This window comes from Equus przewalskii, chromosome 15 (assembly GCF_037783145.1).
Source record: "Equus przewalskii isolate Varuska chromosome 15, EquPr2, whole genome shotgun sequence".
Classification (NCBI taxonomy): Eukaryota; Metazoa; Chordata; class Mammalia; order Perissodactyla; family Equidae; genus Equus; species Equus przewalskii.
The window spans coordinates 27060830-27085527 of record NC_091845.1 but is presented as its reverse complement, the minus strand read 5'-3'; the positions used below and the strand labels follow the sequence as shown (position 1 = coordinate 27085527).

Genomic DNA, 24698 nt, shown 5'->3' with positions numbered 1-24698 from the left:
AATTGGAGGAGAGTAGGACATCCATGTGGGGATGGTAGCAACAGGTGGGATGTGGATCTGAAATTCAGGTGAGGTTGTGAGAATAGATGAGGATGTGGAGAGAGAAGAGGAGTGAAAAGAGAAGTTATGACTTTATAAACTCCCATATTTTAGGGATAAACAGGAAAAGGGCTCTCAAAGAGAACTCTTGAGAACTTAAGGTGGTAGTACTGACCATCAGAAGATCTTCCATCTAAAAGGTTTTGAAATGGTCAAACGAGAGGTTTCCCTTAACCATCAACAGCCAAAGAGAGGATTTAGAAGTGCAGTGGTACATTTTCTCATGTGTATAATTTTAATAGGGGAAATAGAGCCCAGAACTGTATCTTTAAGAAATAACCATCCACAAGCCTGACTTGTCTATGTCTCTGAACTTCCTGAGTTCAGCGGAGCAGGTCCACCAAGCCAGCATGCTGAACTGGTAGAGTTTGCTGCTGTTATGTATCCTGGAATTACAGATTCTCAGAGCTGGGTCCCAAGTAAATGGAGCCACCATCTTGCCAGCCAGAAATCGGGGTGTTTTCTGTGACGCCTACTCTCCACCTCTAGATCAAAGCCCTCACTAAACTCCATTAAATTCATCTCCTTATTATCTCTTCCTTGAATCCATCTGCCACTTCCCTAATCCAGACTAGTGTCACCTCTGTTGAAAGTGCCACAATCTCCTACTCTTCTCCTCGTCCTTCACCCAAATCCCATTTCTCTGGACCAGTATTGGTCATTTGTTATCACATTCTGTAAAGGGTCTCTGACCCCAAAGAGGTAAAGAATGGCTATTCAAGTTATTTCAAGCAAATTATTAAAGCCTTCATTTTTCTAGATTGATAAACCCACCAGACTCTCTCGCATCTCAGAGCCCTTGTGCCTACTCTTCCCTCTGCCTGGCAGGCTCTACCCAGATGGCCATATGGCTAGTTCCTCTGTTTTCTTCAGGTCTTTACTCAAAACCAACCTTCCTAATAAGATTTCCCTGGCCACCCTACCTAGAACTTCGGCACCCACTTCCCCATTATATCAGTTCCTATCCTTCTTCCCTGCAGGATTTTTTCTCCGTAACACTTACCACTACCCAAACCACTACACACTTCACTTATTTACCTAGTTCTTTGTCTGTCTCCTCCATAAGGAAGTACATTCTTCAGGGACAGGGATGTTTGTCTGCTTTTGTCCACTACATTCCTAGTGTCTAGAAGCACACTTGACACATGGTGCAAAGTGAATGATTGATCAAGGATGTTTACTGATTTTTTGTTTCTTTTGGTGTTTTTTATTGTCCCGGATTATCTGTCTAATTTTCCTAGTTCTCACTTGGAGTACATGAGTAATTTCAAATTCTTTTTGAGGTTGGTTCCTCATATCTAGCTACAAAAGCAAACAAACAAAAAGCTCATCTGTCATTTTAAGGAAGAACACTCTGGTATTTCTCCTTAGTTTTGAAGGCCAAACAGGGTGAGGGTGGGGTGGGGTGGAGGACTGTTCCATTTTAAAATTATTAAAAATGAATTATGACCTTTCATTTGAAGGGTCTTCCCATTCCTGCTTATAAATAGCTATTATATGACCTAATTGAGGTAAGAGCTCTCTAATGGCTAAGGTGAAATTAGTTCTCACATCCATTTTGTATTTAGAAACAAAGAAGTTGGTGAATATTAGAAAAACAAAGCTATTTCATTACTTTTTTTATGAGCAAAGTTCATCAAAAGCTCTTTAGAATAGAACTCACAGTTTTGAGAAAGTCCTGCTTGTCTTGTGAAAAATATATGTGTACTGATAAAATGCAGGTGACTTAGCAAATACAATAGTATCTGTGGGAAAGATTGCATTTCTTTCCCAAATTCATGGAATTAAGTGCCCTAGGGCACTGAAAATGTGACTCATAAAAATATGTTAATAACTATTCTTTGCTTGTGGCAATACAAATCCTAAGTCAGGCATGGGCTGTGGGGAGTTAAATGGCAGCATAGAGCTCAGAATAAGGGAGAAAGAAATACCCCCCAAATCCAGGCAATACACATGCCTAAAAGGGAGAAATTCAGCTAGGCAGCACTGCTTAGCTTCCAAGAAGCCAAAGAATTGACCGAATGCAAATATCAGCCTTTTAATTAACATGGCATCAAAACTAGTTAGATTTAGTTACTACTCAGTTTCTGGTTCTGATAGCCAGTGGGGTGTTCTCATTCTAGTCAAGTGGATTGGCAACGGCACGCACAGTCTCACTTCCAGAGAGACTTGACCTCTAAGACCAATGATCTGCTTTGGGAATTCATTCTTGACAAGTAAGTTTCCTTGTTCAACAATTCTGACCCGTGCCTAGTGCACTGGGAAATAATAATGCTAACAGTTAATGTGTACTGACTATTGACCATACGTCAGGCATGTGATGAGTGTTTCATGTGTTACATCCCATTTAATTCTCACAAAAGTTTTATGAGATAGGTATTACCTCCCTCATTTTACAGATGAGGAAATGGAGGTTGAGAGGGTTTAAGGATCTCGGCTAAAGTCACAAAATGAATCAGAGATGAAGAATCTAGAACTATTGCAATTGACCTCTGTGCTCTACTGCCCTTCTAAAGAATGAAAACCAGAGGGATGGGGAAATGGCAAAGAAGTTATCTCCAATGAATATGTTTCTCCCACTTGCCTGAGTACAGTCAGAAAAGCTGTGTACGAAACCAGAAAAAAGACTCATCCAGTCTCTATTCCAAATTGACGCTTCATAAATTGCTTCCAGGGAGCTCCAGGTTTGAAAACCATCATTCTGAAGGTGGGGATGGGGAAGTTGTCACTAAAACAAAACCGAACAAAAAAACCTCATGGCCGTTCCAAGCCAACAACATAGTGGAGTGCGCCGTATGTGTATTTGACATATGATCATTGAACAATATGTGTTTATCAAAAGAAAAAGCAAAAACTAACAAAACATGCACACACATGTAAGAAAGATGTAGAGAGAGAGAAAAAAAAATTGCCAACCTGTAGGCTTCTGTCTGCTACCCCATCAGAAAGCATCAGCAGAGCAGTCTGCTCCATCTTGGCTCCCTCATGGTTCTCACGTGAAAGCATCTCCTTGAACTGAAGACGCTCTAGTGTTCAAAGATAGGCATTTTTCACACATGGCTGCTGAACACAAGCCCACAACCTTATGCGTGCACAAAAGCAAGGACACCCCTCAATGTGGGAGATTTGAAAGGTTTATCGAAGATGATTTCAATCCTTGGTGATTTCCTCGTTACAAAAAGACTTTAGACCCCATTTCCACTGGTGTATGATTCAACTCTCCTATTTCCAAAACACTTAAAAAAGTTACTGTTATTGCAAGTGTGGATTTCTTTTTAACTTAAGCTACACTCAATTACTTAACAGGTACCACAATTTGGCTTTCACATTATCTCAAAATGATCAAAACAAAGTACTTGCAAAATGTTTATTTCCCAGGTGTTTCCCAAATAGATTCAATACTGTTTGCCACGGTGCATAAACGAAACGGGAGTGGCTCCTGAAACATGGAAGCAGGATGTTGCACGCTTACCTCCGGAACCAGCGCAGCTTTCTTTGTGGTCTATTAAAAAATGCTTTCTATTAGGCTGCAATTTTGTAATAGCAAAAATATTTTTTTAAGAAAAGGAATGGTATTACAAACAGCACTTAACAGAGACAGCTCTGCAACCTGGTACAAGATTATTACATCTTCAGCTCATTTCTGCAAATTTGTGTGGAATCAGGGCCCTCTTTGTGACTAAGAATATCTAATGTAGAACCTTCACTTTTTTAATAGCTAATTTCTTCCTCTCATCAACAGGATACAATATGACATATAGTGAGATCTCATTATAACAGATTTTAATATACCGTAGGTCAAATGGTGCCCACATAACATAACTACTAAAAACCAGGTTCTAATAATATGCACTTTAGCTAAGTGCTAAATTGGGCCTTTCGTCTAATAATGTTAATGCTAATCCCCTGATACTCGGCTCTACACGTTTCATTAAGCAACCAGTTTGGAAAAAAAAAAAAGAGAGAGAGAGAAGAACCCAGCACATATGTATTTCTTCTTTATTTGTATGAGATTTTTGCTCTGTCTGCTGACATTTATTAGATGTAACACTGGAATAGGTCCTACAGTAGTTATAGAAATGTATTCGACACACTTCCAGTAAGGCACAATCTTAAGCAAAGCCTTAATGATTGGGGGCCCAGGCTCTGGAGTCAAACTGTGTTTGCGTCCTCGTTCTATCACTTGCTAGCTGGGTGACTTTGGGCAATTTACTTAACCTCTCTGTGCCTCTATATCCTCACCTGTTAATTAATGGTAATGATAGTACCTACTTTTTCACTGAGATTTAAATGAGGTTAAGTCTTAGCACAGTGCCTTGTATATAGAAATTACTCAATAAATGTTAGAAGAGTGAAAGTGAGAAGAAAGTTATCTTAAAATTGAATTGGGAAAATGAGACCTACCTATATGAAAATGAAAGAGAATGGCAGTGTATGCAAAATGGTGTGGGAAAGCTCTTTGCGAGTGGGGCCATGGAGAGCAGCGGATGCTGGACTAGACTGGGAAATTTTTATGGAGGAAGTTTCCTCACTGGCTAGGACCTTGCTTCTCAAAGTTTGTCCATGGACCAGCAGCCCTGGCATCCCTTGGAGGCTGTGAGAAATGCAGACTGCAGATCTCCACCAGACCTACTGAGTCAGAATCTGCATTCCCACAAGATGCCCCGGGGGATTTGTGGCACATAAAGTTGAGAAGCTGTGCTCTAGGACACATCTTGCTTCTCAAAGCTTTCAGGCCTGCCGTTATCTCCCATCACACACATCAGCACTCATAAAAGATGAACAGTGGGGAAAGGGAGGCTATACTCCCCAAACTCCCACTGCAAAAACTGTGAATGTTAAATTCTAACAGTTCTATGTTGGAAATATGATAGAAGTTAGAACTGACAAAAATAAATGGAATCAGCTAAATAAAGCATGAAACATAAGTTATGATTCAATTAATATTTATGCCTAGACAGGGTAAAAATCACAAATATTTATTCCATCCAGACTGAAAATGAAAACCAAGAAAACATATGATCACTCTCTTTGGGAGGGTTTGGGCAGAAGTCCCCAGTACCCTCAGGCTTACAAAAAACATGGATCCCCCTAGTATGCAACGAAATCTGGATTCCGTGTGTCTCCCCATTCATTCCCCTCACACACACACACACACCCCAAACCACAACCCAACGTTTCTCTGAGTTACACTGTGTACGCAACACACATTTACAGACACACACACACAAACGGGCTCATCCACACCTCGGCACTTTTTCGCATCTGCCTTCCTCCTGTCCTTAGGCACCCGCTCAAATCTTGCCTGCCAGAGACACAGAATCTTTGATCTGGAATAAACCTAGAGCAAATGGGCTAAGAATAGAAGGAGAGAACCAGGGGTGAAAATAATAATATTTATCAGGTGCCTAGTTGTGTAAGATTTGCTCCCACAGATTATCCATTCTTTTTTCATTCTTGCAATAAGTCTTTAAGATAGGCTATCAATTCACTACTGTTTTGACTGGGGAAATAAAGGCCTCCAAGGTCAAGGTGGCTAAGAAGGAGCATCACTGAGACTCGAACTAAGGTCTGTCTTCTCTCCAAGTGACAGAGTGAAGTCAACACTCATGAATCCAATAGCTATCTTTTTGAGGAATGGCTTCTAATTTGTAATTCAAATGTAATATTTTTCCGCACTTCACATGATGAGTGGGGAAATGCAAAGGAATTTTCTGAAGTCAGAGTGAACTTCAGCTGTGGCTGGTGAAGTGCAGGATAATTTCCTCCTTAGTATTTTAGAAGTTCTTCATTTAACCATCTGTTGCAGGCTGACAGATGGGTTGATACATGACAGAATAATGGGCCTTCAATTCTAGAAAGGCATAAGGAATGCTTGAAAAATAGCAGCTCTTTTCATGAACTTAACTGTGCTAACACTGCTTGCTCACTTGCAAGAAAAAAAAAGTCAGTGGGAGGGAAGTGTGAAATATAATCACAATCATTCTCCTAAACAGAAAGCTTCTCACAATTGCCAGAGGTCAAATCCAGTAAAACATGCACATTCTAAAATTATGCTAAATTTTCAAATCCAGCCATTTAAAAGGGTATTTGGGGGCAGGGGGACAAAGGGAGTATATGTAAAAAAAAATATTAAAAACAAACCCCCAAAACCCTTCTTCCATCCCTATCTTCCAGCTATTTAATTTTCTTTTTGTATAAGCAGCCAGTGTTATAAGTTTCTTATATCTTCAAAATAGTTTAGGAAACGTGCAGATTTTTTTTTTTTTTTTTTTTTGAGGAAGATTAGCCCTGAGCTAACTACTGCCAACCCTCCTCTTTTTGCTGAGGAAGACTGGCCCTGAGCTAACATCCATGCCCATCTTCCTCTACTTTATACGTGGGACGCCTGCCACAGCATGGCTTTTGCCAAGCGGTGCCATGTCCGTACCGGGGATCCGAACCGGTGAACCCGGGCCGCCGAGAGGCGGAACGTGCGAACTTAACCGCTGCGCCACCGGGTCAGCCTCACATGCAGATTTTTGAAATCCAAATGATTTTCCCTCTAAGTGACTGCCAAACGGGCAGTCTCTTGCCTTTCTTCTCGCATTCAGTGGATATATACAAGAAGTCAAGCCAGACATTTGGGAAGGCACAGGGACGCAGGTGGTTAAGACTGCCCCATCCCCAAGGAATTTACAGCCCAGTGAATGAGATCAACATGTGAACAGAATTTACATAGTACACGCTATGTGCTTTCTGAGAATGTAGCAACGAGCAAGGCATTCACTTATCACAGCAGCGGCTCATTCTCCCAGGCAGAACTTCTTCAAATGGCCTTACACGTCTTAACGCAATTATCCCAGTTCTTTTCCAAACACGTATTGCAACCAGATGAAATATTCGCACACATACACATGCGCACACACACACACGCATATGCACACATGCATGCCTGGTTGTTGCCAAATAGTTTGAAGCTCTACCCACAAAGAACCACTGGCTCAAACTTTAGACCATTTTAGCAAAATTTTGGCCGTACAAATTTAACCTCAGCAGAGTGAATCTATTTTCAGAAAACATCAGACTACAGATTGAAAAAAAAATCAAGTCATTACAGCTGAATGCATGGTCAAATGTCATTTTCCATGACAAAATCAGGCAATGTCACTTGAAGATTACATCATCTTCACCGCCATTATCATCCCAACCTCTGATGCAACAGTTATAAAATTTCAGTCTCCATGCTTCACGTTTTTACTCAATTTTAATCCTCACAACAATCTTGTAAGGTAGGCACTCCTATTCCATGTTACAGATGTGAGCACTTACAATTCATGATCAGTTTTGCTTTATTGCCTTATTTCCAGCCGTGCAAATCAACTCTTCCATGTCCTATCTGGGAGATATCAGTAGTGTAGAATAGTAAGTTACTAATAGGACTGTGTTTTCAAAGGAGTATTTGACAGCGTGGATTTATCTTGGCAGCTCCTTCCCACTCTAGTATTAAGTAATTCCGGAGGAGGAAGATGTGCATTTTTTCCAGTTTCAGAGAAGGTGATGGCAAGAGAATGCAGAACGGTGCTCAAAGAGGAGCTGAATTGGTTCAAAAGGTGGCACCTAAAATGTCTGCCAGCATTTCCTGAGTCAAAATTTCTTGGTGTAGCTTACTTGATCATAATGTCCTGTAAAATGTATCCATTTTTAAATATAGGTTGGCTTGAGTGGGGGACTTAAAAATATTTAGACAAATCAAGAGATTATTTTGGATTATCTGATATTTTAATTGTCCATGTATCTACTGTCTGCCATTGTATGGAGAAAGAAAGGTAGTTGTGTCAACTGTTTTTTAAAAAGTTTGTGTGTGTATATGTGTGTGTGAGATATCACATACATACACAGATGATGTGTATATGATAATCACATATGATGATCACATATATCACGTGTGTGATATGTCACATATAACATGTTACATATATATAAAATTGTGATGAAATAGTTTTGTTCACACAATGAGAGAAGCTTGTAGCCCAGGGTACATGTGAGAGATGAAGTTCAAATCTGGCTGCTTTTGACTTCTAGCCTCCCCTTGGGTCTCCTGGATGCTACACTTCCTCCAGATGCTTCATCTATACACTGCCTGACATCTGGTGTCTTCCAGATATGTTTACAATGTCCCGACGTTTCATGTCAAGTAGCCAAAGCTGGTGGTTAACTGCCAAAATGTTAGCATTTCATCTAGCTGTTTCAATGGCAACCCCCCAAATATTTTGGAAGTGCTAAAAAATACATAAAAATTTAAAAGATTGATAAGATGTTCAAGAAGCATCTCCAAATTTCCAGATTCATCCTTAACTAACTCTACAAATGTGATTTTTTTCCCCTAGTTATTTTTAAGGCATCTAAACTGATTTCAACAGTGGCCTCACCTCTGGTCTAGGACTTGGACATCTTACCTGTTTCTGCTCTTATTGGTAGATGTGTTAAAACCAATGACCAACTATTTGGAGAGAGTGCCATTTTCTGCATAGGCTAGCAACTCACCAGGAAATACTTAACAACCCTGGTTCTTTCCCACAAAGTTCTAGAGTGTTAGGGTCTAGAAAGGCAAGTATACTCTTCGGCCAACATGCAGATATGTAAACAGATCCACCGCCGACCTCTTTATCCCTGCGGTCCACTTGTTTATTGCTTGGCTTTCTAAGAGGGAGAGGGTTGCAGGAGGCAAGTGCAGAGAGCCAATAGCTTCAGCAGCCAAGTGGGCCACTCAGGTTCCCAATAAGCAAGCAGTCTTTTCCTCCTCACACTTAAACCTCCCTCTGCTAGCAGCATGGCTCAGTAAATCTTCTTGGTCCTGACCAACGTCGACGTGCATCTTTCCTGGGCATGGAGAAAGCAGGTGGTAGAGAAAAGCCCAAAGCTCCCTCTAGACACCAATTCCTGGCCTTGCAGATAAGCCGTTTTGTGGTGTACTTGTTCAACATGAGAACCACCCAAAGGACAAACCTAAAATGAATCCTGGACACAACTAGATCTGTGCAGCTTTCCCTGTCCCCCAGAGTAGCCAGTGCCCCACATGCATTTGTTTGTGTTTTCAAAACACCAACTCCTTTTCCTGCAAAGCCAATATCACCATTTGCAATTACACATTCTTCTGTGATTATCTGACTAAGGCCTGTCTCCTCCAACAGAATAAATAGTGGGACCATGTCTGTTTTTATTAACTACTATATTCCTAAGACCTGGCACCTAGTCAGTTCTTACTAGAGATTTGCTGGATAAACGAATGAACCCATCTGATTTATTTGACCATCAAAACCCACTGAAAAATGTCAATATACTCTTCTGTACTGTTGCATATTCAATTATTATATTTAGAATTTTCCTATATCCATATGTGTGTGTGTGTGTGTGTGAAAATTCATTGAGGGCTTACTATGTGTCAGGCACTGAGCTAAGCACCTTATTGAATTAACTCATTCATCCTTGGTAAAACCCTGTGAAAAAAATATGTCATTATTGTCCTCTTTTACAGATAGGAAACTTGAGGCTTAAGAGGTCCCAGAGCTAGTTAGTAAGAGTTAAGATTTGAACCCAAGGCTGTCTGATTTCAAAGACTGTAGATTTAATGATTCTGTGATACTATCTTTTCTAAATACCTAGATGTGATGAGACCTACCTCACAAATTCTTGATGAAGATTAGGTGGAACAATGTGTGTAAAGGTCTTAGCACACTTCTTGGCTCATGCTAAGCGCTGAATCAATAGCAGCTATTACCAGTAATAATACTACTATCTCTATTAATTTATTTTGAACAGTTATTAATTTTCTAACATTACTTTGAACTTGTTTTGAAAGTTTTCTGCTATTTCTAATGAAAAGATTAGGCAGGATCATTTGGAAATCAAATCAGGTTTTAAGGAGTGTTTCTACCATATGATTTACGACAGCATTGCAGCAAACTAGCGAAGACTTTGCATCCTCTCTGAGATCACCAAACAGCCAAGAATAACTCCCTCTTGCAGCAACATTATGAAATCAATTGTCTATGACTGAGCTAAAGGGGGAGATGCAGAGAATCTTTTTAGAAGTCTTTTTTTCACAAGAAAAGTTAAAAACAAGAAACAGGAGGCCTCACTTCCACAGCTGAGCAACCACAAATCAATTGATAAAGTTCTTTGGGAACAGACTTGGAAAGAAAAAGTGCAGTATGTCAATCACGATTAAATTTAACTTAGGAGAAAAAGAAATGATATCCTACATCGGTTCTCAAGCGTAAGCCAGATTCTTCACACATGAAACAAGATGATTGATTATTATCCAGCCCTTGTAACAGAAGAGCATCAGCATATGCTGCACCTCTCTTTTTACAAAATCCTGATTAATTGACAATGTGACTATAGTGTATCTTACAGCAATAACATAAAACAACCCAGACCGTGAAGAGATAGGAAAGATGTAAACCACTTGAGGGCTGAGAACGGATCTCCTTTGGCTGGTATCCATCCCCTGTCCACACTCCATTTTTAGAACAGTACCCAGCCTATAGTGGGAGGATGATAAATATTGGACAGACGATTGGGGAAAGGGACAGCAAGAATGATGGACAAATGAACAAATCGATGGGATTTGGAGTCAAAAGATCTGAGTTTGGTACCCAATTCTTCTACTTACTTAACTTCTCTGTGTCCCCCTTCTTCATCTGCAAAATAGACAAACTCACACCTACTTCATAGGACTATGCTAAGGCTGAACTCAGGTGAAATATGTAAAGCACTTTAACATCATGCCTGACACATGGTGGGCTCCCCATTAAAGCTTGTTGGGAATCTAATGAGGGTCACTGTCCAGTGAGGGATGCAGATTTTGGAGCTCAGCAAACCTTGGTTGCAAACAAAGTGGAGCAACTTGTAACTCAATCTTTCCGAACCTTGATTTTTCTCATCTATAAAGTGAGATCAGTGATAGCCATCTCAAAATGTTATCAAGAGAATTAAATGAATGATGTATGGAATACATGATGTCTGGTACATAGTAACTGCTCCATAAGTTATATCCATAAATGATAGCCATAAGTATTAACATTGCAACTTAATTTTTATTATGAGCCAATAAAATCATAGCGTCTAAAAGCAATAGAGTGCTTTTATAATAGGTTAAGAGCACAGCTTCTGGAGCCAAACTCCCTGGGTCCAAATCCTGGCTCTGCATCTTTCAAGCTGGTGTTAAGTAATTTATCCTATCTGTAAATGGGACCACATATTTCATCCCATTCCACCAGCCACCATCTTGGCACATGTCCTGAGAATAGAGGGGTCAAGTTCAGACTTCTCTCTACATCTAGTCTAAAATGCAGCTCCCACTTGGCCGGGCTGTCTCTGTGGGCCCATCTCCCACCTTGGGCTGCCAATACAGAAGGCCTAAGGCTCCCTTTGGTCACGTTGGTCTGCCTTCAGACCTTTACCAGACCACCTGGGCCATGCATTGGGCTACTGTATCAACCCAACTATGGGGATCTACAGGCCAGGAGGGGTGTGAGAGGCATGCTGGCCTTGTAAAAGCTAAGCTGAGGGATGGCTACCAAGGCCATCTCGGACTCAAATACCAAAAGAAATCATGGCATCAATGACCCAAAACAGGAGAAAGGGTATCGCTGTGTCCTGGGATCACTGAACAGATACCTGAAACACACTGCACAAGCACGACCAGATAGCATGTCAGTGTTCTCTCGGTACAGAGTGAGAGCAATAGCTCAGAGCACAGTTTGTAAACCACTTAGTGAGCCATGGGCAAATCACTTAGCCCTCTTGGCTGTGCTTTCGTCATCTGTGATATGGCTCTAATAACGCCTCCTCTGACTACTTCTTGGGATTTTATGGGCATCACATAGATTCCAAGTGTGAGAGTGCTTTGAAAGCATTAAAGCATCTTCTGAAGGGCAACCTCTCCACTCCCTGGGAATAAAGAACACAAGCAAAGCTAGAAGAAGGTACCTTCAAAGGGTTAATAGATGCACCATGATAACCTAGCAGTAAATGCTACAAATTTATGTCTTGTGTTTCTTCCATGGACACTCTATCTCTGTTAGATAGACAAGGGCTAGCATTTATAAACCGCTGGATTCTTGCCTGCACCATAAGAAGAAAGTCACTTCTCAAGTGTGAGGCATTTACCGCTCCTGATATAGAAGATGGTTTTAAGTGGACCATTGACACGGCATTTAATAAGATGAGAGAGAAAGTGATTCCATATTCAGTTTAACTTCAAGCTCTCTAATTAGGTCACGCTAGTATTTCTTTAACATCCCTCTAAAACTCATTAATCTCCCTTTTAACGAAGATCCTAGGTTCCAAGCCTTATGAAAACACCCTGGCTAGAATTAAGGTATTTTGTTTTCACTGTATAGCATTTATGTTTGCTGTTTTCTTCTAACTATGCAAGTTATATTGGTTTAACATTCACAGTACACGTATAATTTCCTTCTGTGATAACCTTATTTAGGTAAAAAGAGGAATTTGCTTTAAATGAAATATTAAACAGTAACACAGGAAGTATGTGGATAAAATTAAAATTGTTTAGGTAGCACTAAAATGACTAAAACTTAGAGAAGATCAACTAAGGTAATTACCCACATAAAATATACCAAAAAGCATCTTTTCCCCAAACTTCTCAGAAGGCTCACTACACAATACAGAGTCAAGCCAGGCATTAATTATAAGTAAAGTGTTTGACCTGTTTCTCATATGAAAAGTGAGCCTGATGTAAGTACCTGTGTCATAAGGTTAACGATGTCTGTAAGTGCTTAGCAGAATTCCCGGCAGAGAGGAAGCGCGCAGTAAATATGGATGGCAGCCACCACTGCTGCCGCTCCTAAGACAACCACTAATTGGGGACCGCTTCCTTTGGAAGCTCTGCCCCTCTCCACCATTTTCTGTGCCAGGAAGGTGACCTGCGTGAATCGTATCAGTGGGCTCTCTTCCTTCGGGGTTTCGGTTGGGTTTGGCCAATGGAAGCCTCCACAGGAGACTGACTGGATGGGACGAAAGTGGGGTCAGGATTTGCTCTCACGTCTCACTCCCTGCAAGTAGCTTCAAACTCAGGCTTACGCGTAAAGCCAAAACATAAAAAAGTTCAGGCTAACATATTCCTTAGCTAGAAGTTTTGACATAGTCTCCCCATCTTCACATTTTGCTCAGTTATAGAAAACCTGGCCTGAGTCTACTTTTTGAAGCTCTGATGCAAAAACTCAATTCTAACGACATTTATTATTTTGTCTAATTATAAATCCTGATGCTGCTGTAAGGACAAATAGAGTGATCTGAAGTTTCTGTCTGGAAGAGCCATTGATGTAGTCAATCAGGTTTGATCACATTGCCACATCATTTTGATTTGGCCTAATTATAAAATATGTTTAAAAATACACAAGCTTATATAAAACAGAATAAAAATCATCTCTAATCCTACCAGTCCCACTTTGTAAACTCTTATATATTGTTATGTACATGAGTATAAATCTTTTACAAAATTGGGACCATTTTGTATATTCATTCATTCTTTCATTCGTTCTCTCCCTCAGTAAATGTTGATGGCACCTCTTCTGCCTAGACCCAGCAATGAGCAAGGTAGACAAAGCCCCTGCCCTCATGGAGCTGACATTTATTGGGAGAAATAGGCAAACCAACATTTTCACTCCTCACAATCGTGGGACAAATACTGTTGTTATCCCAATTTAGAGAAAGCTAAACTGAGGCTTCAAGTAATCTAGCAAATTACCTAAGGACACACAGCTAGTAAGTAGCAGAGTCAGGATTCAACCCCAGGCCTGTCTGATGACAGACTCAGAGATTTTAACTCATATAAGAGATACCTTAGTATGCCATACTGGTCCCTCTTTATAAAAATGGTGCTGGGGAGGAAACAACATATTTGCTCCAAGGACATGGATCCTTGACTTCAACCATGAAGTTTGTTTATGGAAAATAATTTGTTACTATTTTCTCATATTTAATTTAAGTAGGACCTCAAGTTCAACTTCTTAACTTTTTTAGTGTACTTGTTTTAAATAAGAAGATCAATATTCCTTAAAGCAGATGTGAGAGGCAGTATAGAATACTCAAGCTCACAGGACCTGGAAGTGGACAGCCAGGCTTAGAATCCTGACTCCCCAGATGTATGACTCTGAGCAATTTTATTTAACCTCTTTGTGCCTCAGCTTCCTCAACTGTTAAATGGGGACAGGGTTAGCACCTATTTTACAGTGCTGCTGTCAGGATTAAATGAGTTCATACATGTAAACTTGGAATAATACTTCACATATAATAAGTGCTCAATGAATGTTAGGTATTATTACTATCATTATTTTAACAAGTAAGTCTAAAAGTTTTGGTGTTATTTTTTCCAATTTCTAATTGTGAGGGCTTCACCTGACTCTGTTCTTAAGTGTTTTCCCTTCCTAATGGCCTTTTAACAAGCTTATTTCTAATTATAATAAGCATAAATAATGACAGCTATTGTCTCATAATTGGAATTACAGGATGTCTGTGGTCTCTAACACATATGTAATATGAAGAGAGCAGAGTCTCTTGACATTGGTTGATGGTAAAATTAGGAATAGGGTTAAAATACTCATGCCGTAAAAACCCTAAGGATGGGTCAGAAATTGGCCCTAAATTTTCTAAAGCCAACATAAAAAGGTCAAGTGGTGAGTTTACATAATTCACAACCACCTCTGGATGAAAGGAGACCAACTGTTCAGAAGATTCCTCCACTGTTAGTAGTGGACCCTCTAGAACATTCTCCACAAAAGTCACACCTAACAAGTATCTTTCACAACAGCATCTTTAGAGTATGAGAATTCCCTCAGGGTGGCTCGTGGGGTCTGATGAGAAGTAATTCAGTCACGCTGTGAGGAAAGGCTAACCAGAGAAATATAGATGTGCCAGGCTCTTGGGGAGGAAAGAAACACAGGCCAAGTTTTTTCTTGAGGGGCTTATCATTTAGAATTAAAAAGTCTGTTTCTTTTGGTGTATCAAATTTTCTATTTTCCTCCCCAGGTCAGTGTTTTTAATCTTCTAGGTAAGCAGTAGACAACGTTTTTACAGTTGTCAAACATAAATACAGTAAATCCGAAAAATTGTCCTGTTAGAACATGTCTCCTTAAGCTTTGGACAGTGACTCCCACCCCCCACCTCCTCTGAGTCGTGAGGGAGGATTGGAGAAGTAACCCCCTCTTCATCAGAAGGTTGGAGAGATTTCTTTAAAATATTCATCTCCTGACATCTTAGAGATTTTGTTTGATATGAATAAAGAAACTTCTTTCCCCTGCACTCGTAGCGATGGTTTTCTAAGTCAGACAGATCTGGATCTGAATTCTGGCTCTGCTACTTTCTGTGTGTTTACCTTATGTCACTGTGCCTCAGTTTCCTCATCTTTAAAATGGGCATTAAAAATACTGTTTAACATCATATTTGTAGGGATAATTTTATATAAAACCTCTCACCCATAAAAGGCACTCGAAACATTATAGCTGTTATTGTCTCCCACTTAACACAGTCCCAAGCATACTGTAGGTAATGCATAGGTTTGTTAAACGAACAAATGAATGAATGAATGAATGCTGCCATCTAGGAGTCTGTAACAATCAGCAAATCTCTCTAAATATTTGAACTCATCATAACATGGTGGTTAAGAGCATGGGCTCAGGAGGCGGGTTGCCTGGGTTTGAATCCTGACACCATCACTGATCATCTGTGGGGACCTCAGACAAGCTCTTCAACAGTTCTTTGAGTTTTGTCATCTGAAAATGGGATAATGATAGTAACTTCCATACAGGGGTGTTGTAGGAACAATTAGAGGAGGATTATAAGTAATTAGCATCATTCCTGGGACATAGGAAGCTTTCAATAAACATTACCATTATTATTTATTTTATAGAACTATAAATATAATGACACAAAACTTTCTTTTATTTGTTTTTCAACTTTTCCATGGTTCCAATGTTATAGGATCTTGGAATTTTCCAAAAGGCAAACCAAATAGTCGTATAAACTAATTGATGTGTTTCTAGAATTCACGTGTCTTTTACTCTTTTATCTTTCTGTTTGTTTCTGTAGGACTTCATCGTCACCGTAGTCTTTTCGTTCTTGTGGTTGGTGGGTTCATCAGCTTGGGCGAAAGGACTGTCTGATGTCAAGGTTGCAACGGATCCCAAGGAAGTGTTGTTACTGATGTCAGCTTGCAAACAGCCGTCCAACAAATGCATGGCGGTTCACAGCCCTGTGATGTCCAGCTTAAACACTTCAGTGGTATGTTTTCATCTATGCTTTACCTCCCAGATCTTTATTTGCCAGGCAAGTGAATCAGAAAAATATCTCGGAAGCCATCTTGGAAATTTCTGCTTCCAAAACTAGGCCAGTCTAAAAGGTGATATTCCATTTCATGTACAAGATGATCCTCTGGCCTTCAAGTTTTCTATTATCAGAACCCATAGACTTTAATGCTGCCAATTATGGAGTTCTTAATAAGAAGCCAGCAGGTATTGGCAGCGGCAGCGTGGATGACAGTCAAGTCAAAATTCTAAGCCAGAAGCAGATATAAAATCTGAACTTTAAGGCTGAAGCCTGCCAGAAGTTAAAAGGAATATTTGATGGCATAGAGGTTTCCTGGGAAGAAGACATTGTTCAAGCCACACATAGTTAGAATACATGCAATTGATTGTCTGGAGAAAAATACACAGACCTAGTAGGGTGCAGAAAGAAATACCTCATATAAAAAAGTAGTTATAATAGTTATGGTAATTTTTTTATCTTCTCCATGCTCCTGGTTTAGTTGCTTAACAATTTCAGAAAAGCTAAACTATATTAGTTGAACAAAGTCAAGTATTCTCAACAAGTGTATAGCTTTTACAGGAAGACAGAAAATCTGACAGATAGCAGGGTCGCTAGATTGGATTCTTATTTCATGAGTGTAAGAGCTTGAGTTATTCCAAAGAAAGAAACTGTGTCTGAGAGAGAGAGAGAAGCGATAAGGACAGCAAAAAGCAGTAGTTGCCAGAGAATAGAAGGCTCAGCAGTGTTTTCTGAAGGAACAACATTCTTTAGCAACCCATATGAATAATTATCTTTGCTTCAAGGTTGACTTATGTTTCTACAGCTTTCTGAAATTTAATCTGAGAAGGCACTTAGGAAGGGAAACAGGGTTGCTAATTGGCTCCTGATTTGACTGTGAATCTTGCTTGATAAGACAATAAACATGGAAACAGACTATGTACTAGGGTCTCACAGTCATTTTTCTTCATTGCTGGCCACACCTGTAGATGAGCTCTTTGAGATGTATGCTAAAACATATTCCACTGCTTCTCCAGTTTGTTTGTAACCAGTGCTTAATGAAAGTTATTGTAACTCTGAGCTCAAAATCGAAGAGAACAAAGATAAGATCATTTTATGTATTTGTTAGTTTAATGATCAATCTTCTGTGTAAATTATGACATGCTGCCTAGTCCATTGATTCCACTTCAGATGTTTTTAAAAAGTTTTAGACTAGGAGATAGGAATTTTGAATGGGAAACAATGTGATGTATCTCTTAATACTAAAAAGAACAACGGATAGAAACCAAATAATATGGTGTGAAAGGATGGGAGTAGTTCTGTTATAGTTATGGATCCATAGCAGTTAAGGGTCTTTGAGTTTCTAGTGACAGAAAACTCAGTTCAAACTGGCTAAAGCAAAAACAATCCTCGTATCCCTAACATCTGTTCTTGGCACCCCACTTCTGGTACCAATGTCTGCAGGCATTAGAATGTTTGGGTTGCAAGTAATAAAAACTGACTCTGATTAATTTCATCAGGAAAAAGTAAGTATTTGGAAGGATATCAAGTAGCTCAGAAAATTGATGAGACCTGAAGAAACAAGCTCTAAAGAAAGCCGAATCTAGAGCAGGACCAAGGTTCTGGATGTCAGATACCTAAGAATGGTCTCAAGTTGCTATTAATGGCAAGTCGTATCTAACCTTGCATTACTCTACTCAAGACTCAGAGTTCCAGGAGAGCGCTCAAGCCACTTGACTGCCACTGGGTTCTGCCAAGGAAATCAAATTTCTATGACGAAAAGCAGTGGAAAAGGATATTAATCTGCCAAAAGGCAACAATTTTTTCATTACAAACTCATTAGGCTTTAAATCATATTGAGCTAGCTTTTCACAAAAAAATGAAAATAATTGGAAAGACACAAGAAATGTGCCTTCCGAGAGCAGAACCCAGGGCCAGAAACTGGAAGACTGCCAGGAAACTGGATAGCTGTCACCCTCCATCCCTCATCTCTATCTCCTTCTGCACATCCATTACATTATTCTCTCTTTTTCAATGGAACTGTTTCCCTTTCTCCTGTTCACACAGCAGAAGATAGCCACTCTATAGTTTCTGAGTTTATATTTCTTTTTAAAGAAACATCTTGGACTGAACTAAAATCACTCAGGTCCGGTTCCAAATTTCTGGCAGAGAAAATCTCGTTAGCCCATCTTGGCTCAGGTGTCCACCTTGGTCTCGTCAGTTGTGGCTGGGGCGTTGGTAGTAGAAACGTGACTTACTAGACCCACCCCACGGGGCAAGTGTCGGTGGAGGAGGAGTCAGACACATCCCATAAGAGCTGACTTTTGCAAGTAAGTGGTTCAGGCAATAACAATGATATTTTCAACCAGGGTAACAAATTTCCTTTCTTCAGAGCACTTTGGCATCTATGATTTCCCAATAACATTAATGAGTAGGCGAGCTATCCAGATATTAAAAATGCAGGGAGCTGAGGTGAAGATACTTGCATAAGGTTTCCCAGGTAGCTACAGTAACGCCAGACTAAAGCCAAATTCTCCCAATGCTGTTGCCACTCAAAATGGTAAAGGGCACAGTTCTGAAATTAGTCGGCATGGGTTTGAATTCTGGCTCCACTACTCAAGAATTGACTGTCCTTGGACAAATTAATTAAGCTCACTAAACTTAGTTTCATCATCTATAAAATGGGGATATTATAGAACAGACCTCACAAGACTGTTGAAAGGATTCGGTGAGAGATGAGACAGTACATAAGTACTTAACACAATACATAAGTACCAGCATATGGCAAATGTTCAATAAGTTCAGCTGAAAGCTGCTACTAAAATGCATTCACTTTCTTAAATGTCATATAGTGTTTGAACCCAAAGAAGGGAAAAAAGGATGGTTTTTATTCTCTCAATTTTTCTTTCAAATGTTCACAGGCCATAACTGTTCTATCCATAATTTCTACTTCTGCTTCTCCGGCTTCACTGTACGCAGTCTTGATATATCTTCTTGGATCATCTAGATTTCATCTCCCCATTCTTCCTCAGGCTATGTGCAGTCTCTTTCAGCATCTCATTCTGTTGGCCCACATCTGAGCACGAATCAGTCCTTACTCTGATTTCAGATGTGACAAAAGAGCAAGAAAAAATTCAAGGGCCCTTGTGCCCCTAAAATGTGCTAGCCAAGAGATCCGAATACCTCTGTGATGATAATAGAGGAAGACATCACTGTTCCTTAAGTAGGAAGAAAAGAGAATGGAATAGGAGAAAAGGAAGAAGGAAGGGAGGGAGAGGGCTCTAAATAAACCAGTCTTCAACTGGGTCAGTTAGGGGCCTAGCTAATCACTTTTAGCTATTGATATCTCTCAAGAATATGGCCTTGCTGTCAAAACCCTAGTTCACTTTATGCTGCAGTGAAAGTCACCTGAATACAATTCAGGGAAATATTTTAGGAAGTGATTCAGAGCATAATTTACCAATCCGCAAGCATTTACTAATGTGTCCAGCACTGTCTAGCTGCATTATGTACATCCTCTTTAATCCTCACAACTATCCTCCAAGGAAGGAATATTTGTCTTCATTTCATCTAAAAAAAAAAGGCTGAAGTCCAAAGGCCAACTGCCTTGTCCAAGGTCATAGAGCAAGAAATTTCAGAGCCCAGGCCACCCTGATTCCAGAGCCGGGGGATGACTCCCAGGCTGACATTCAGTTAGTGTGCCCTGATCCACCTGCTGCTAAAATATTGAAACACTTTGGTAAGTAGCCCCTTCTCAAAGCTCCCAAAGTCCTTCATCTTGACTGAAGTAGCCTCCCACTCCCACCCCAGGGGCACTCTGGACCACCCCACCATATAGCAACCAAGGAATAAATTGCCCAGCAAGGGACTTGCAGCACCCTACTCCAGAGCTGGAGCCACTGCCCATGTCCATTGTGATTGGTCAGTGTTGTGCTGAATGCTTTCTAAATGTACTTTAATGTCCTCTCAGCTTTGCATCATACTACTGTTGTCTGTCTCCAATAAGGACTGTTCAAACTGACTGCCTGTGGTTAACTCCCAGGTCAACCAGTCCACCTGGGAAAAGGCTGCAGAACAACTGTTCTCTTTGGGCCTGTTGCAGCAGCAAACAGTTCTGCTTCCATCACTTAGGCCCTGGGGAAGTAACACCTGGTCTTCTGACTCACCAATGACACCCTTCTGGGGTGTAAGAGGAATTTCCGTAGGAAAGTCTCCTATACTAGTTTTGAGAAAACATTCCGTACTTGTCTGAAACCTGCACTTTATTCATAGTCTGGTTTCAGCCTTCACGTCTGAATGTGAGAGGCACAGAGAGGACAACTATTCAGAGTCCACAACTTCTAAGTACACTATCACACAGGTGCTTACCTGCATGCCATCTGTACCATTGCTTACGCCACACTTTTTCTTTAAGGTGACTCATTTTCTTTGTATCAATACAGTAAATGGAAAGGTAATATCTCTAGCCATAAAGTGAAAGTTACTTTATAAATTAATGCACTATTATTAAAATGGAAATACCCAACCCTTCTCCCCGACACACATACCATGAGGAATACCTCATTTGGGGAGATCATGACAGCTTAGGTAAGGGCTCAGGCTATGGAACCAGACTGAACAGAGCTTGAAACCCAGGTCTACTATTTACCAAGTCATGTGACCTCGAATAAGGTTCCGATCCTTGCTGAACCTCAGTTTTCACATCTTTAATATGGGTATAACAATAGCACCTTCCTCTCCGACTCAGAGAATCAATACACATCAAGCCCTTTACACAGCTCCTAACACATCATAAGCATTCAATAAAAGTCAGATATTCAAAATGAAATAGTGTTTCCAGGGCCGCTAGTGGTTCTGGTGGCCTACTGGTTAACTTCAGCATGCTCCACTTTGGCTGTCCGGGTTCAGTTCCTGGGTGCAGACCTATACCACTTGTCAGTGGCCATCCTGTGATGGCAGCTCACAAACAAAATAGAGGAAGTTTGGCACAGATGTTATCTCAGGCAAGTCTTCCTCAGCAAAAGAGAGAAAGATTGGCAACAGATGTTAGCTCAGGGTTTATTTTCCGTAGCAAAAAAAGAAATAGTGGTTCCAAATGAAAAAGTGGAAGAGGCTTCAATATTTAAGTGAAAAGAGACCTTTCATATAGTGAAGAATTTTTCTGAAATTGAGATTTTTCTTGGTTTTCTATCCAGTCTATCAACTCATTTGTTTCGACTTTCCTTCAGGTCTTTGGATTCTTGAACTTTATCCTCTGGGCTGGAAACATCTGGTTTGTTTTCAAGGAGACCGGCTGGCACTCTTCAGGACAGAGATATCTTTCAGACTCGATGGAGAAGCACTCAAGCAGCTATAACCAAGGCGGCTACAACCAAGAGAGCTATGGGTCGAGCGGTGGGTACAACCAGCAGGCGAGTTTGGGGCCGTCTTCAGACGAGTTTGGCCAACAGCCCAGTGGCCCTGCCTCCTTTACCAATCAGATTTAACAGGGCAGTATTCACATTCTTCTGGAGATAGCTTCACCACTTTCCATTTCAGTGGCAGAAGAATTTTTTAAGTTTCAGTCAATTATTAATGCAGAGAGGGTTGAATGTAAATCAGACATCTGTAGTCCTCATTAAGGCAGAAATGCCTGGGTCGTGATAAATGGTACTTAGAGACGAGATGACTTGAGGAGATATATTATTCATCATAGATGGCTAATTGGAGGGTACCTTGTTATATACACAAATACTTTTATGGTCATTTTGTATGTGTGTTAAGATAGTAGAAGCATTTTGTAGCTTAAAGTCTCTAGTATGTATATGCATAAAGTAAATTAAATAGCATCGAGTTTTCCTATGCGTTTTGATGTGAAAGACGTTTAAATGATTTCTGTAAGACAATTTGGTGTATCACAACGTGCATGTATTATTATTTTTCAGTTGCAGGCCCTATAGGATTGTGAGTCTCCAAGTATTTGTTTCAGACAATTGCTCTGCTTTTTTTTTTAATTTGATGACTCAGTACTCATGATTAAGTGCATGAATAAGCATTTTCTCACAAAAAGAACATTTGAACTGTATTTATGAAAATTTTCCAGTTTGCACCATGGATTTGTTAAATGGATGTTTAAAGAAATATATTCACAACTTTGTGTATTTGCAAATTTGTGTCTCTGGCTTTACCCAATTCTGAATGCATTGTGACTAAGGTTTGGGCTTTTTTTCCCCTATTGGTAGATATTCAGTGTTATGTATGGTAAACGCCCAATATTTATTCTATTTATTTAGCTAAATATTTACTTCTGGTAATTTTCTATGGTGTTTTGTGGCTCTTATCCTATGGATCATGAACAACAGGCCCAATAACTGTTTGTGTTTATGGAGTGTTGTTTTCTTAGAATAATGGAGATGCAGATATCAGACACCATAGTTAAGAAGCTATTCACTGACATATTAATTTATAAAGGATATTCTGTAGAACCTACACCACCAGCTAAACTTTTAAATCCTATTTATTTGTAGATTTAATATATTCCTTGATCTAATTATTAAAAATTCTCAAGTCTCAGCTCAACTTACTAATTACTAATTCTGATTTGAATGTTACCCATAAATTAAAAATGACTTCCATGAGGCACTCTATATCCCAAAGAGGAGTCTCATGAAATATTCCCTAGAATGTATTCATTATCAAGAAAATGCCAATCTTCACCTCTTTGTTTTAACTCAATTGAAACCCCAGGGCCCAACAGTGAGGGCAAGCTGAGCATCTGTATTTCCAGATAAAGTCGTTATCGATGTGTAAACTCATTTTGTGATCTGTGATGTTGGAAATGTTTTAGCACAAAACAGCCTTGTGACTTAGATGATATCTGTAACCAGTTTCTGGATCCTGTTGGATAAATCTGTATTGTGATATCTATTTGACCTTAATAAAGTTATTGCATACAATGCCAGCTGGATAATGGAGAATTACGATAGAACCTGGTTAGCTTCAAAAATGAAAGAGCAAGGAGTAAATGTGTAGTGTTTTCAGTCTCTCACCCTGTCCTTGTTTCATGAGCCCAGGGTTGTTAATTCATTGATTCCACCATCCTAGGACCTCCTATGAACCCATTGCCATGCAAGGTACTGGGGATGCCTTGGGAAGCAGAAGCAGAAACACGCTGTACCTCCAGAAGATTACACTCTATTAGGGGATACAGTCATTAAAATAATCACACCACAGCTGTGCTGTGTGCAACAAAGAGAGGCACAGGATTCCATGAGAACATTTATCAAGGGACTTGAGCTAGTTAAGGAGATGTCGGGGAGCTTCAGACCTGAAGACTGCACAGGGTTTCACAAGGACTGGGGGAGGGGGAGTGTCCCAGGCAGAGAGCAGCCTTGCCAAACTCTCAGCTGGTAGGAGGCAGGATGGATATGTAGGGTTGCCAGGATGCAGTGAGTGAGGGGGGCTTTGTGGGAGTGCGGCCGCTGATGGGAGCACTGGTGAAACCCTGCTTGGAGGCCTTGATCGGGAATTCTGTCTTTATCCTAAAGAAGCTAAGGAAAAGCCCTGAAAGATCTTAAGCAGAGGAGGGACACAATGAAATCAGCATTTTGAAAAGATCTCAGTGGCTGCAGGGTGGAGAGTGGATTGAAGGAGGAAAAAAGTAAAGGATATCCTGGGAAGAGGAAAAAGCCTTGATTCCCGACACCCGGTAGGCAGCGGGCTGGGAGTGGGAGGAGGGGAACTGACATGAGTTCTCCCCCATCCACCCTCAGTTCCTGGGAGAGTGGCTGGGTTTGACTGCTTCCTCCAGCGCTGCCCAGGAGGAGAGAGGGGCCTCTGTTATGAACTCTCCGAAGCGGAGAAATCCTCGTAACCAGCAGTTCTTTTTACCAGACTTAGCAGTTCCAAAGTACACCGAGGCTCTGATAAACGGAAAGCACTCCCTGCCCTGATCGAGATAGAGACATGTTTCCACAGTCCGCCGCAGATCCCCAATAAAATGCTGCTGTAATCCAACAGGGATTTCGCTAAGCTGGTTTTATTCCTTCTGGTTTCAAGAAAAGAGCAGAGGTGGGGCCTTTTAAAAGGGGAGTCATCAGTGTAGCAGGAGAGTCTGGGTCTATGTGTCCAATAGACCAAATTTGGAATTGCAGCTTCACTGCTCGTTAGCTGTATTCAGGTTGTGACTTCAGCTTCCTGGGCCTTCATTCCTTGGGAGGAAATAAAGCATACGGGTAAAATGAGTGGGCTCTGAGATCTCACCGCCCAGCTTAGAATCCCTGTGCTGCCATTTACTTGACTCTCCTTCTCTT

At 40.4% G+C, this 24698-nt stretch overlaps 1 protein-coding gene across 2 annotated transcripts in view; it reads left to right on the top strand.

The window, feature by feature from the left end:
* The window catches only part of SYNPR (synaptoporin), a 295957-nt gene extending 272615 nt beyond the window's left edge, over positions 1-23342 (top strand). For both annotated transcript variants that reach the window (XM_070576924.1, XM_008532432.2), the window contains 2 exons: positions 16195-16386; positions 21636-23342. In XM_070576924.1, coding sequence (XP_070433025.1) covers positions 16195-16386; positions 21636-21893 — 450 coding nt within the window. In that variant the 3' untranslated portion in view covers positions 21894-23342. The remainder of the gene's footprint in view (positions 1-16194; positions 16387-21635) is intronic.
* Positions 23343-24698: the final 1356 nt, after the last annotated feature.